At 60.0% G+C, this 15,857-nt stretch overlaps 1 protein-coding gene across 1 annotated transcript in view; it reads right to left on the reverse strand.

The window, feature by feature from the left end:
• Window positions 1–10,206: 10,206 nt before the first annotated feature.
• Window positions 10,207–15,857, reverse strand: part of THBS2 (thrombospondin 2) — a 36,195-nt gene continuing 30,544 nt past the window's right edge. Inside the window, 3 exon segments of the mRNA XM_062187036.1 lie at window positions 10,207–12,069; window positions 14,349–14,488; window positions 15,682–15,779. Coding sequence (XP_062043020.1) covers window positions 12,062–12,069; window positions 14,349–14,488; window positions 15,682–15,779 — 246 coding nt within the window. The 3' untranslated portion in view covers window positions 10,207–12,061.

Below are 15,857 nucleotides of genomic sequence, written 5' to 3' on the forward strand. Positions count from 1 at the left end.
GTTGTGAATCCAGAAGACTCAGTTTATTTCCAGGACATTCTAACATAAGGAAGGAAATGTGCACCTGCCGGGACGATGTCCCACGTGGACACAAAGACGTGGTGGTTCCGACGCGAAGAAAGGGATTCCGAGTCCAGCTGCACACCGCTGTGCGTGGTTGCCCCTGGCGCGCTCAGCACCGGAGCCTGGGCCTCTGGTGTGGGGGCTGGCGTGGGGGCAGCTGCAGGTGTGACGGAGGGGAGCACGCGGTTCCAGCGCCCCGGGGAGAACCCTGGTGCTGGGATGGAGGAGCCCCTGGCGCAGGAGGCGCCGAGGCCCCGCCCTCCCTGCAGCCAGAGGGTGAGAAGGGGTGGCCGGGACCTCCCTGAGGGCAGCTCGCCCTGGAGCCACCACATTGCTCTTGCAGTGTGAGCTTCCACTCTGCACGCGAATAAACCTTGTACACACAAATAAACCTTATGCTCTTCCGATTTTGCCTTCGTCTCCGCAGATTCTCTCCTGCTTTGGAGACGAGAGCTTGGACCCGGCCACCCCACAAACCCCCCAGGGTGACATCAAGCCGACAGAACAGCCATGTGCCGTGGTTGTGCTGCCTGCTGGTGCAAGGGGCTCCGAGCAGCAGGTGTTGGTGTCCCACTGGGGCAGCCTGGAGGAGGCGGAAGGACCTGGGCCCAGGAACGAGGCCACCCACGCCCATGCAGAGCGCCAGCCCCACATGGGAAGGCCGTGGGTCCAGTCCTGCTCTCAGTAGAGACTGACGTGTTGGCCAGCAGGGCAACCCCACTGGTTACGGCACCTGTGGGCAGAGGGGGACTTTGCCTCTGGACCCTGGAGCGCCCAGCACACACAGGTGTGGGCTCCCCTCAGAGGGCCTGGATCTGCCTAAGGGTCGGCCCACAGGAGCCCTGTATCTGTAGGGCCAGGCTGGCCCCAGCGGGAGGTGAGAGCTGCAGGTGCATTTTATAAGGTAGAATCCATTCCTGTGCGTTCAGATCCACAGTACCACCCAGGAGGACAGAGATGTGTGTGTGTGTGTGTGTGTGACAGCCACGTCAGGCACACAGATGTGACACCCAGCACGAAAGGCGCACAGATGTGACACCCAGCATGTCAGGCACACAGATGCCCGGATGATTCACTGGGGAAAGCAGTAACCTCTCAGAATCCAGGCGATGGCCGACAGCCATCCCAGGTCACCGGTCGACAGCCATCCCAGGTCACCGGCCGACAGCCGTCCCAGGTCACCGGCCGACAGCCGTCCCAGGTCCCCGCGGGCTTTCCTGTAGTTAGCAAAGAGCATGTTGACGCTGGGATGCGTTTGTGTGGGACAGTGTGCGGGAGGTACCAGGTCCTGGTCTCTGCTCTCCCCCTCCTCCCACACCTGGGGCTGTGAGGTGCACAGGGCAGGGACTTTGCCGGGGGCCGGTGCGTTGCCCCACCTCCCAGAGGTTTCCTGACGCCAGGAGGCTCTGGTTTCCCTCACCGCTGACACGGCTGAATGAAGGTTTGCATCTCGGCCACGTGCATCCTGGGACAGCGTGGGGCTCCCCCACTGTGGGCTCAGGGCCTTGCTGCTGCTTGTGCCCCCTGCTCTCACACACGAGGCTTCCTCGGGGCAGGTCGGCTCCAGCCCCTGGCTTCTCACCCCAGCATCACAAGCCGCGAGCCCAGAAGAAGACATTGTTGGGGAGCTCGGCCATGCCTGGCCCTGGCCGTCTCCTCAGCCCCCGGCTGGCCCCAGCCCTGACCGCAGCCTCCGGCCGGCCCCCTGCACAGCCCTAGCGTTGGCCAGGCTGTGTTGGCAGATGCCGGCAGAAGCTCCGCGGTGGCCAGCGGCAGCCCAGCCCTCGGGGCCGGTTCCCCATGTGGCCACCTCTAGTGCGTGTTCTGGGAAACTTGGGATCTCTGCATCTGGCGAGATCCGTGGCACTTGTTTGAGGCAGATGTTGCAACTTTCCACTTCGTAGTCAAGCAGAAGTTAGATGTTTTCTCTCCAGCCGTGTGGTGACCCAAAAGTGATCTGATGACCGGTTTTTCAAGAGCGCACTTGAAAGTCCTCCTCTGGGGAGAAATGCCACAGCCCTTTCTGTGTCTGGAGCTCCTCTGGACCACAAAATCTGGGTGCGAAATGATGAACGACTTCCGCGTTGAAGACAGAAAATTCTCAGAGCATCATGCGAGGATCCGCAGCCGTGGAACTCAGGTGATGGGAAGTGTGGCGCGAGGTCTCATCGTGGGAGGATCCGTAGCCGTGGAACTCAGGTGATGGGAAGTGTGGCGCGGGGTCTCATCGTGGGAGGATCCACAGCCGTGGAACTCAGGTGATGGGAAGTGTGGCGCAGGGTCTCATCGTGCGAGGATCCGCAGCCGTGCAACTCAGGTGATGGGAAGTGTGGCGCGGGGTCTCATCGTGCGAGGATCCGCAGCCGTGCAACTCAGGTGATGGGAAGTGTGGCGCGGGGTCTCAGAGCATCGTGGGAGGATCCGCAGCCGTGGAACTCAGGTGATGGGAAGTGTGGCGCAGGGTCTCAGAGCATCGTGTGAGGATCCGCAGCCGTGGAACTCAGGTGATGGGAAGTGTGGCGCGGGGTCTCATCGTGCGAGGATCCGCAGCCGTGGAACTCAGGTGATGGGAAGTGTGGCGCGGGGTCTCATCGTGCGAGGATCCGCAGCCGTGGAACTCAGGTGATGGGAAGTGTGGCGCGGGGTCTCAGAGCATCGTGGGAGGACCCACAGCCGTGGAACTCAGGTGATGGGAAGTGTGGCGCGGGGTCTCAGAGCATTGTGGGAGGATCCACAGCCGTGCAACTCAGGTGATGGGAAGTGTGGCGCGGGGTCTCATCGTGCGAGGATCCGCAGCCGTGGAACTCAGGTGATGGGAAGTGTGGCGCGGGGTCTCATCGTGCGAGGATCCACAGCCGTGGAACTCAGGTGATGGGAAGTGTGGCGCGGGGTCTCATCGTGGGAGGATCCACAGCCGTGGAACTCAGGTGATGGGAAGTGTGGCGCAGGGTCTCATCGTGCGAGGATCCGCAGCCGTGCAACTCAGGTGATGGGAAGTGTGGCGCGGGGTCTCATCGTGCGAGGATCCGCAGCCGTGGAACTCAGGTGATGGGAAGTGTGGCGCGGGGTCTCAGAGCATTGTGGGAGGATCCACAGCCGTGCAACTCAGGTGATGGGAAGTGTGGCGCGGGGTCTCATCGTGCGAGGATCCGCAGCCGTGGAACTCAGGTGATGGGAAAGTGTGGCGCGGGGGTCTCATCGTGGGAGGATCCACAGCCGTGGAACTCAGGTGATGGGGAAGTGTGGCGGTGGGGGGGGGGGGGGGGGGGGTGGGGGTGGGGTTGGGGAAGGGTCTCATCGTGCGAGGATCCGCAGCCGTGCAACTCAGGTGATGGGAAGTGTGGCGCGGGGTCTCATCGTGCGAGGATCCGCAGCCGTGGAACTCAGGTGATGGGAAGTGTGGCGCGGGGTCTCAGAGCATCGTGGGAGGATCCGCAGCCGTGGAACTCAGGTGATGGGAAGTGTGGCGCAGGGTCTCAGAGCATCGTGTGAGGATCCGCAGCCGTGGAACTCAGGTGATGGGAAGTGTGGCGCGGGGTCTCATCGTGCGAGGATCCGCAGCCGTGGAACTCAGGTGATGGGAAGTGTGGCGCGGGGTCTCATCGTGCGAGGATCCGCAGCCGTGGAACTCAGGTGATGGGAAGTGTGGCGCGGGGTCTCAGAGCATCGTGGGAGGACCCACAGCCGTGGAACTCAGGTGATGGGAAGTGTGGCGCGGGGTCTCAGAGCATTGTGGGAGGATCCACAGCCATGCAACTCAGGTGATGGGAAGTGTGGCGCGGGGTCTCATCGTGCGAGGATCCGCAGCCGTGGAACTCAGGTGATGGGAAGTGTGGCGCGGGGTCTCATCGTGCGAGGATCCACAGCCGTGGAACTCAGGTGATGGGAAGTGTGGCGCGGGGTCTCAGAGCATTGTGGGAGGATCCACAGCCGTGGAACTCAGGTGATGGGAAGTGTGGCGCGGGGTCTCATCGTGCGAGGATCCGCAGCCGTGCAACTCAGGTGATGGGAAGTGTGGCGCGGGGTCTCATCGTGCGAGGATCCGCAGCCGTGCAACTCAGGTGATGGGAAGTGTGGCGCGGGGTCTCAGAGCATCGTGGGAGGATCCGCAGCCGTGGAACTCAGGTGATGGGAAGTGTGGCGCAGGGTCTCAGAGCATCGTGTGAGGATCCGCAGCCGTGGAACTCAGGTGATGGGAAGTGTGGCGCGGGGTCTCATCGTGCGAGGATCCGCAGCCGTGGAACTCAGGTGATGGGAAGTGTGGCGCGGGGTCTCATCGTGCGAGGATCCGCAGCCGTGGAACTCAGGTGATGGGAAGTGTGGCGCGGGGTCTCATCGTGCGAGGATCCGCAGCCGTGGAACTCAGGTGATGGGAAGTGTGGCGCGGGGTCTCAGAGCATTGTGGAGGATCCACAGCCGTGCAACTCAGGTGATGGGAAGTGTGGCGCGGGGTCTCAGAGCATTGTGGGAGGATCCACAGCCGTGCAACTCAGGTGATGGGAAGTGTGGCGCGGGGTCTCATCGTGCGAGGATCCACAGCCGTGGAACGCAGGTGATGGGAAGTGTGGTGCGGGGTCTCATCGTGCGAGGATCCACAGCCGTGGAACGCAGGTGATGGGAAGTGTGGCGCGGGGTCTCATCGTGCGAGGATCCGCAGCCGTGCAACTCAGGTGATGGGAAGTGTGGCGCGGGGTCTCAGAGCATTGTGGGAGGATCCGTAGCCGTGCAACTCAGGTGATGGGAAGTGTGGCGTGGGGTCTCAGAGCATTGTGGGAGGATCCACAGCCGTGCAACTCAGGTGATGGGAAGTGTGGCGCAGGGTCTCATCGTGCGAGGATCCACAGCCGTGGAACGCAGGTGATGGGAAGTGTGGCGCGGGGTCTCATCGTGCGAGGATCCACAGCCATGGAACTCAGGTGATGGGAAGTGTGGCGCGGGGTCTCATCGTGCGAGGATCCACAGCCGTGGAACTCAGGTGATGGGAAGTGTGGCGCGGGGTCTCATCGTGCGAGGACCCACAGCCGTGCACCTCAGGTGATGCAGCCCAGAAGTGCGGCTGCTGAGTGAGCGCCCAGGACCCTGGGCAGAGCAGGCTCCTACAGCCCAGGCTGGGGGGCACCTCTGTCAGGGACCCCTGCCTCTCACACTCTGTCCCAGCTCCTCAGTCCACCCGCCTTCGAGCTTCTCCAAAATCAGCGAGCCACGCCCACACCCAGGTCCCGCCTCAGGGACACTAGACTGAAGCAAAGTTGTTCACACGGCCCGATGACGACAGAATCCACACAAAAGGCTGAAGCCACCTCTCCCCAGCCAACACCGGGCCAGGGCTTCAGTCCCCCGGCCACCCCGGACTCTCCTTGCTCTGAGCAAGGCCCGCTGCCACCTCCCTCATGGACTCGCTCATGCTCCATGGAGGAACCCCCACCTCCACACCCACACTCCTCTGTGCTCCATGGAAGACCCCGCCCACCTCCACACTTGGACTCTCCCTGGCTCCACGGAGGAGCCCCCCATACCTCCACACTTGGACTCTCCCTGGCTCTATGGAGGAGCCCCCCACCATACCTCCACACTTGGACTCTCCTGTGTTCCCCCCACCCCACACCTCCACACTTGGACTCTCCCGTGCTCCCCCCACCCCACACCTCCACACTTGGACTCTCCTGTGCTCCCCCCACCCCACACCTCCACACTTGGACTCTCCCTGGCTCTATGGAGGAGCCCCCCACCCCACACTTGGACTCTCCCGTGCTCCCCCCACCCCACACCTCCACACTTGGACTCTCCCGTGCTCCCCCCACCCCACACCTCCACACTTGGACTCTCCCTGGCTCTATGGAGGAGCCCCCCACACCTCCACACTTGGACTCTCCCGTGCTCCCCCCACCCCACACCTCCACACTTAGACTCTCCCGTGCTCCCCCCACCCCACACCTCCACACTTGGACTCTCCCTGGCTCTATGGAGCCCCCCCACACCTCCACACTTGGACTCTCCTGTGCTCCCCCCACCCCACACCTCCACACTTGGACTCTCCCTGGCTCTATGGAGCCCCCCACACCTCCACACTTGGACTCTCCCGTGCTCCCCCACCCCACACCTCCACACTTGGACTCTCCTTTGAGGGCTCTGTCGCAGCACCTCTTCTGCAGGCCAGTGCAAGCCGGCACACCTTCGGTTCCAGGGAAGCCTCAGGTGGAGCACCCCCCCAACTCAGCTCCCCACCACGCCCATGCCCCGCCCCCCTTCCTCTGGGCCCCTCTCTCGGCCCCAGGTCTGTTCTGTGGCCTCGCTGCCCCTCGGGCCGCCTTGTTATTCTTTGTCGTCCTTCTCCGAGAATCGGTCGATCCTGACGGTGACACTGTGAGAAAGACGCTGCTTCCGCTGTGGGCAAACAGAAAAATAAAGCTCCCAGGGACGCCCAGCCAGACCTGCGCGGAACCCACACCGCGCACTGGCAGAGGTGTGACGGCTGTCGGTGCCGCCCCAAACCACAAGTCAGTCTCACTGCACGTGGGACACCGGGATCTGAACGGACTCCGGGCGCTCGCTGTCTGCACGTCCGCGGCCTTGCAGAGGGCGTGGGCACGGTATCCCCACTCTCCCCAGGAAACCCAAAGCACCAGGGACCCAGCCGACCCAGCCAGGCCTCATGGCTCCCACGTATCACGGTGCGCAGCCCATCCAGACCAGGCTCTGGCCCCTACATCGCAGGCTGTGCCGTACTGACTTGCTGACTTTGTTTCTGAATTACTTGTAGGGCAGAGAGAGAGACAGACGGATGGGCACCCATCTCCCATCCAGGTCCACTTCCCAAATGCCTGCAACAGCCAGGGCTGGGCCAGGCGAAGTCAGGAGCCAGGAGCTCCACGCAGGTCTCCCACGTGGGTGGACGGGGATCTGGATACCTGAGCCAGTGCCGGCTGCCGCCCAGGTGCGTCTTGGCAGGAAGCTGAAATCAGAGGCGGGGCCTGGATTCGAAGCCAGGCACTGACTGCCATATGGGATGCAGGCAGCCCAGGAGGGGTGCTGGCCGCCCACCACTCGCCTCTGCGCGCGCACAGCTCAGGAAGCACACACTCACTGGGCAGGACACCAAACAGGCCACCGTGGGCTTGCTGGGGGGCCAGGTCCGGGGCCTCTGCCGGGGGACGGCCGCACCTGCAGGGCCACGGGAGCAGGGAAGGAAAGGCAGACGCAGGGCCCGGGCTCTCAGCCCACCACGGGAGGCCGCGCCTCGGCCGCCGCCCCGGACGAGCGCTGTGGGGTCCGTGCTGGATGGGAATCGAAGGCGTGCACGGCTGTGCGCCCCAGGCTCCGCACGTCCGTCCGTCCTCCGCTCTGCGACACTCGACAGGAGGCGCTCGCGGTGTGCCTGTGCGCACTGTGAACCCGCCTAGCGCTTCCCACAGAGGCCTCACGCGGGGAACGCCCAAGCCCACGCGCGAGGTCGTCAGGTCGTGGGACCACAAGGTGAGCAGTCAGCCCCTGGCCACCGCAGCCTGCTTCACCCCCTCCGGACGCCCCGTGATGGGGCCCCCACAGCGACCGTTGCAGCCAGCCTCTCTCACCGAGCACAGCCACACTGGGACGCAGCCCCCTGCGGGTCCTCAGTGACATCTCGCTTTGCCAGCCCCTGGTGGAGTGAGAAGGCCAGGCCAAGATGGCCGCTGGCAACAGAGTCTGCCTGGCAACAGGCTGTGATTGGATGGTTTCAGAAACCACATGACAACGGAACCTGCCTGGCAACAGGCTGTGATTGGATGGTTTCGGAAACCACATGACAACGGAACCTGCCTGGCAACAGGCTGTGATTGGTTAGGGCATAGACCGCCCCTTGACCGGATTGGCTGCCTCGGCTATATAAGCAGCTGCAGCAATTAAAATAAACGAGTCTGCCGGCTGCTGGCCTCTGGCCCGCTTTCACCCGACTCCCGGGGTCTGTGTGGTGACTGCGGGCCTCTTGCCCCCACCACGCTCCTCCTCTCAGAACAAATCCACAGCAACACCCACCTTCAGTCCCCTGACAGGCGTTTGGGCTGCCCACATCTCGCGGCTATCGTGAACAGTGCTGGTGTGGACATTCGGGGCAGAACCACACCTGTGCCTACGTTTGCAATTCCTGCGGCTGCATGCGCAGCAGACATTTCTGGCTGGACAGGAAGTCTGTCGCACCATGGGGAGCTGTCACCGTGTCATCCCCGGGATCACCAATCCTCGTGACCTCACTCCGAGGACACAGCACATTCGCCATGACCGTGGTGTGTGCTCCCTGCCGACCCACGCTGCGTCTCCTCTCACCCGCCCGTCATTCCTCCCTCCTCATTGTGGAAATGTCTTCGTAATGTTGGCTGTTTCTAATTCCCCTCTTTGTTGATGCATTGCAGGAGTTCTTTATATAGTCCAGAAAACTCCTTACCGCATCCACGATCCACAGACAGCGCCCATTTGTCTCTTGACTTTCTGCTTTCCTAGTCACAGCCTAGAGCACGCCAAAGCTTGTCACGTGGCCAGGGGCCGCTCCTGGACTTTGCTGCTGCGGACACTGTGGTGCCGGATGAAGGACTCGTCACCAAAGCCACGGCCTCCCACGTCCCCCCGACTCGCTGGTCCACCGGCTCTGCAGTCAGGCTCGCTACTCAGGCCGCTGGCAGGCTGTCAGTGGATGTCGGTGTGCGAGCTGCTGGGCTGTGCCCACCCCTCCCTCGGGGAGGCCTCGTCTGAGCCCTGTGCAGGGAGGGGCAGCAAGGGCAGATCGCCCCCCCACTCCAGGCTGGACCAGCGAGGGTTCAGACACACGAGGTGGCTCTTGGCCAATTTCCCGCAGGGCCCTGAGGCTCTCAGCCTGCTGGACACAGCCGGCAGCTCCACCCCACCAGGGGTTGCACCTGGCCGCTGTCAGGTCTGGCTCCTCCACGGGACCTGTGGCGGCTCAGGTTGGGTCTACATAAGAGGGCAGGGCGGGGTGGGGGAGGACCCAGCCCTGGATGCCTTCACAGACCTCAGCATCTCTAGCCCCTGTGGCCTCCGTGGCTCCCGTGGCTCTCATGACCCCGGGGCTGGATCTGGCAGGTGCTGGGCCTGGACCCTCCACCCACCTCCCTCACCGAGTCTCAGAGCAGCTGCCGAAGCCGCCTGAGGCTTCCAGACCTGCAGGTGCCCGGGAGATGCCGCAGGTTCCCATGCTGTTCTGGAACCTTCTCGCTCCAGTAACTTGGAGCAGGATCCTGTGCTGTGGTCACCATGAGGCCAAGCTCCACAGGCACCGGGACAGGGTGAAGGGCCTGCAACAGTGCAGCCCCCACCTCCACCCCCTGGAGCTGTGCGGCTGCTCCGCGAGCGGCAGCTGGGGGAGGGGCAGGCGAGGTGGGACTGCGCCCATCACCTCACTCCCGGTCAGGCCCTGAGTGAGTCCTCGGAGACGGGGGCTCCAATCCAACCGCAGTGTCAGCAGCCTCCAGTCTTCAGTAAGTAACGGAGACCACCGGGGCCTGTGCGGAGTGCGCTGGCTTCCGGGGTGGGCACCGTGTGCACCCGAGTCGGCAGTAGGACATGTCCAGCTCCCCACAGAGGCTGTCCCGGCCCAGCAAGGCCACGGCCCCGGGGCTTCAGATGCCTCCTCTGCACAGGCACGGGTCCCTCTCCCTCCGCTGTCGCGAGACAAAGTCAAGGCCACGGCCTCGGTTCAACCCCTGGCCCCAGACGGCCATGTTCCTCTATCGCTTCACTGCCTGCCTCACTCCAGCTTCTCCAGCCGAAGGCACTGGTTTTCCCTTTTCTCTCTCGCCTCCCTCTCCTGTCTTTCTCATCTCCCCTGTCTGACCCCAGCGCCACAGGGAAATCAGAGCAGCTGGGAGCTGTGCGAGCCACCCTGAGGGCCGCCTCCCTCCACCGCGGGTGGGGCCTGGGCGCGCTCTTTCCGCTCACTCCCCTCTGCCAGGACAAGTCCAGGGCCCCGCAGGACTCGCCCTGGTCCTGCGTCCTTCCCTGAGGCTTTGCCAAGCTCCCTGCAGGGAGGGGCGGGGCGGAGCACCTGCCTCCCTGCCTGGGAGTGGGCCGGGGGAGGCGGCCAGGCCACGGGAGCGCAAGGCCACGCAGTGGAAGCTCTGCTAACTTTTTATTTTTTTAAAAAAAAGGGAGAGCAATTCATTTATAGAAAACCTTTTTACAATTTATTTCCGGTTATTAATCTTTAAAGTATAAAAAATGAGGCTCTAGCTAAATGCAGGGTTCAGTGGTGAAATTCTGACCATGTGAACAAATAAATACATATTTACAGTCTTTGGCAAAACAAAGTTTCATCAACCTATATGAGAAGTTTGTTTAAAAAACCACAAATAATTTACAAGCAATATGGTACATTCTAAATATTCACACCATCATCCCAGGCCGTGGTACTTTGGGGCAAACAACACCGAAAGAGAAACCCGCACACTCTTCACAATTCTCACATTTAATGAAGTCTCCCAACCATTTTCTACCAAAAAAGTAAAAAGTGCAGCAAAACAAAGCAAAAAAAGAGTAATCAACCTCAAAGTAAACGACAAAGATTATTTTATCAAAACGAAATGTGTAAATTAAGACAAAAGATCGGTCCTTTCAGTTGGATCTGGAAACGGGACCGTGACTGACAGAGAGATCTGGGCCTGTCACACGAGACCAGCTTCCTCACGTGGATGAGCTCACACATGTCACCTGCAGCCGCTCACGGGGCGACCTCAGCACTCAAATTTCTAAGAAACCCTATGTACAGCGGAAAGCTAACAGCAAAGCAGTCTTGGATTACCATCAATAGCAACAATATCTATATTAAGGTCCCACTGTAAATTCTTCGTTGTTTACCCTATGCGTTTCACACCATGCTATATCCTGACAACATAATGGTGTTTGCCTTGTGTTCCGACAGGCACTTGCAATATCATACCTCTATGTGCTACATGGCATATTGAAAATAAGTTATGGGTAAATGGAGCTGTGTCTGTGTTCATTTAATAAATATTAAGAGAACATTTATAACCAGAACCTTAATGAAGTGCATCACTAAGTTAGGTGAAAGCGACTTTACCATTACTCTGGAATCTAGCACAGGGCCAGGGGCCCGGCGGCTTTGCTGAGCTGCTTTCTGCTTCTCCGGTCTCAGTGGCAGAGCCCAGAGTCAGGGCCAAACCAGCAGGCAGCTGGCCCAGTGTGCTCTCGGTGCTGTGCGGCACGGGGGCTCTAACGGGGCCCTCGGCTCTGGGAGCCCGGCACGGACTCGAGGCTTCGCAGGAGCCACGCCAGACCCCCGCGCGAGGACACTCCTTCCACGACAAAACGACAGCTCTACGGAGCATCAGGGCTCCGCTGGATAGGAGCGGGGAAACGGGTGCCCACGGACTCTTGTCTTCAGTCATGTTCCATGCTCCAACAGTCAGCCACCCCCGGCTGCCACCTGAGATGAGGCCACAGGCTCCGAGGACCGTGGTCCTCCAGCCTCTGTATCCCGCGTCACCGCTGTGCGCCTGATGCTTCCGCCCTGCGTGACTGACCCGGCGGGATCTGTGTGTCGCTGGAACAGCCCTCACCCAGGAACAGTGACAACTCTACGCACTGAGAGCAGCTGAGCGGTATTTTTCATGCTTAATTTATGATAACGCCATCTGCACAGAATTCCCTCAACTCCATCCACACATAAATAGAAGTAATTACATTGTATATGTAAACGTCGTTCTTTTCAAACAAACAAGGAAAAGCAGTGTGCCGTGAGGCCCAGTCACACGCCACGTGAACTCCCGTGTAGAACGAATGGTTTCCGTGCAGCTGGGGCCTCCTCTTTGGGCTCCACCGGTATTTCCCAGGAGGCACTGGGGTTCAAGGCTGATGATGCAGGCGAAGAACTCGGAGTCAGGTCAAGGGCAGGAGGTGCCGCTGGAGAGACAGAGCTGCGAGCGCCACGAGGGCCCGAGTGGCTCAGGCAACTCGGCAGGCACAGCACCGCGCCAGCACCACGCACGTCTCGTTAGACGTCTATTAAAAAACAGCAGCAAACAGAATCAGGACCACGGGGCCTTCAGCTTTGAATTACTGCTTTACCTGTAGCTCAAAATAGCATTATTGTACTAAAGCAATTCAGTAGACTGCGGGGGAGGGGGAGGGAGGGAGGGGAGTGGGAGGGAGGGGAGGGGGAGGAGGGAGGGAGGGATGGATGGATAAGGAAACGAGTGTATGAGTTTGTGGATGGGATGGGTGGATGAGACACGTGTAAGGATGCAATGGGTGGGTGGGTGGACGGACAGTCGGGCAGGTGAGCAGACAGATGAGTGGACGAATGGGAAGACAGATGAATGGATGAGCAGATGGGTGAATGAGTAAATGGACGGGGGAAGGGATGGACGGATGGCTGGGTGAGAAGTATGGGAGGGTGGCACGGACGAACAGATGGGCAGTGTGAACTCGGATGGGTGGAGGATGGATGGTTGGAGGATGGGTGGACAGTGGATGATGGATGGACGATGGACAATGGATGGATGATGGAGGATGGATGGTGGGTGGAGGATGGGTGGACGGTGGATGATGGATGGACGATGGACAATGGATGGATGATGGAGGATGGATGGTGGGTGGAGGATGGGTGGACGGTGGATGATGGATGGACGATGGACAATGGACAATGGATGGATGATGGAGGATGGATGGTGGGTGGAGGATGGGTGGACGGTGGATGATGGATGGACGATGGACAATGGATGGATGATGGAGGATGGATGGTGGGTGGAGGATGGGTGGACGGTGGATGATGGATGGACGATGGACAATGGATGGATGATGGAGGATGGATGGTGGGTGGAGGATGGGTGGACGGTGGATGATGGATGGACGATGGACAATGGATGGATGATGGAGGATGGATGGTGGGTGGAGGATGGGTGGACAGTGGATGATGGACAATGGATGGATGATGGACGATGGATGGATGATGGACGATGGATGGATGATGGACGATGGAGGATGGATGGTGGGTGGATGGTGGGTGGATGGATAGATGGACAATGGATGGATGATGGACAATGGATGGATATGGATGGACGATGGACAATGGATGATGGATGGTGGGTGGATGGTGGGTGGAGGATGGGTGGACAGTGGATGATGGACAATGGATGGATGATGGACGATGGATGGATGATGGACGATGGATGGATGATGGACAATGGATGGATATGGATGGACGATGGACAATGGATGATGGATGGTGGGTGGATGGTGGGTGGATGGATAGATGGATGGACGGTGGACGATGGATGGATATGGATGGATGATGGACGATGGATGATGGATGATGGATGATGGGTGGAGGATGGATGATGGAGGATGGATGGTGGGTGGAGGATGGATGATGGGTGGAGGATGTGTGGACGATGGACGATGGATGATGGATGGTGGGTGGAGGATGGGTGGATGGATAGATGGATGGATGATGGACGATGGACGATGGATGGATATGGGTGGATGGATAGATGGATGTATGAATGGATGGATGTTTGGCTGAATGGATGGGTGTGTAGCTGGATGGATGCATGGTGGGTGGATGGACGTGTAGCCCAGTGGATGAATGGTTGGGTCAATGAGTGGTTGATGGATGAAAGGAATGAATGATATGGATGGGACATGAAACGAAAGGCAAGCCGACCTAAAGAAAAGAGAACTTCACGAAGCAACTAGGTGACTTAATGTTTTATCTTCCCTTCCTTTCTTCATTTTACATGTAAATTTCAAAGTGTAACTTGAGAGGCATCTCCGACCCTGGCGTGCCTCAGCCTTGGCATGCCTCGATTGTATGTGAGCTGTGGCATTAGATCTGTTCACCTGATCTGTAACACTTCAGATGTACACCTGGAGAGACAGCCGAAGGGAGGCCCCCTCCCCTCCTCCTCCCTTCACCCCTGCTTCCTCTCTCACTCCTCCCTCCCTGCCTTCATCCGTAATGAGGGCGGCCACCTAAATACTTCAGGGTTCCTAAAGTGCAGAAAATGCAGGGGGCTGCAGCACAAAGGACAGTGGGGCCGTGCCTAGCCAGGGGTATCTGTCCGACAGGCATTCAAATTCAATTTGACCAAAAGGAAGAAAACAAAACACGGTCTGGATTCTCCAAACAGAGCACCTGCTGGGCCCAAGCAGGTGCGCTCACGTATATCCCTGTGTACTGGGTGTATTGCCCTACCCTGTCTTTACTCTGTAAAAAGAGCGGTGGGCTGCGTGACCCAGCCTGCGCTGCCAGCCCCCGCCCACAGCGTGCCCACACTCACCTCTGCACTCATACTTGAGGTCCGAGAAGTAGACCATTTCTTGAGAGAAGACAAACAGACCGAGCCGCCCGCCAGAGTAGGTGTGGTCGTAGATGGGGCCTGAGTCGGCCATGACCTGCTTTCCTTCGTGCACGAGGACTCTGGGAACAGGTGCAGGGGGAGAAGAGAACGTGAACCCCGAGAAACGCACTCCGCAGGGGCCGGGGTGGCTCCGGACACCAGCTGCAGACAGAGCGGGACCCGACCCCGTGCTCGGGGTTTCCGCAGTCTCCGGCGGGATTTGCTTTGTTCATATCGGCACTGGCCACTGGGGACTCCGCACTGACCAGACACCCGGCCAGGTGCTGGTGAGTCGGCACTGGCACACAGAGCCTGAGCACCATGTGGCAAATACAGAGAATTTCCTGGAGGCCTCTGGGAAGTCCACGGCCCTTCCCTCCTCAGGCTGTTGTCACTAGAGTTAGCCTGCTCAGCTCCCCTCAGGGCTGAGTCCGCACCCAGGCCCTGAGCCGCTGCCCTGCAGAGCTCGCTGAAGGGGGTGCACAGCTGAGTGAGCAGGTACACCCAGCTGTGGCCAGCCGGCATTCACCTGCACACACCTGCTTCCCGTCACCGGGGACTTCCTGTCACCAACTGGCTCCTGGGTCTTACTTACCTTGCAAAGAAAAACAAACAGAAACCGCAAAGCCTCCATGTTAACTGACCATATCGTTAACACTCCTGGACTAGCTGTGACAGTTTGGTCCTACTGTGTGTTAACAGTCAGCTCTCCACACGTCGGAAACAGAGGCCACCACATTCACCAGTGAAACTCGCTTGCTTAGCACAGAGGCGGTGACATCACTGTCCTCCACCGTCAGGGAGACGCTCGCCGCCCTGGGCGCACTTGCTTGTCCCACCTTTTAACAAACGCATTTATTTCATGAGATTTCCTGTCTGTCGGTTCATCCCCCAGTGCTGTCGTGGCCAGAGCTGGGCTGGGGCTGGAGCTCCATCCAGGTCTCCCAGGTGCACACGAGCAGGAAGCCGGACTCGGAGCACAGCAGGAAATGGAGCGTGGGAGCCCTGACACGGGATGCTGGTGTGGACCTGGGGTCTTCACTTCCGGGCTGAACACCCGGGCCCTCCCTCCAGGGCAGTTTAAGAACAAAACCATCACTTTCTCCTTTCCAGCAAGTTTCTCTGCCCCTTGTTTTCAAAGTGAGAAATGTTACGGCTCAGTGCGGCAGAGAGGGGCAGGCGTCTGCAGCCCAGCAGAGCACACGGCTCCGCGGCACGCCGCCTGGCTGCTTGGAGAACCCACTCACGGCCCGAGGGCACTGAGCTCGCTCACCTGATGTAGCCCGTCTTGGGCCTGTGGGTCAGGTGCCACCTGTAGGCCGTGTAGTCCTTCCAGCCAATGTTCTTGGGGTCATGCCACAGCGTGCGCACCTGGGGAGACGCACGGCCGTGAGGCAGTGGGCCTCAGGGTCCTCCCCAGCTGCATCCCATCAAGGGGGGACCCCACCA

The sequence above is a fragment of the Lepus europaeus genome, chromosome 3 (genome assembly GCF_033115175.1).
Source record: "Lepus europaeus isolate LE1 chromosome 3, mLepTim1.pri, whole genome shotgun sequence".
In the NCBI taxonomy this organism is placed as follows: Eukaryota; Metazoa; Chordata; class Mammalia; order Lagomorpha; family Leporidae; genus Lepus; species Lepus europaeus.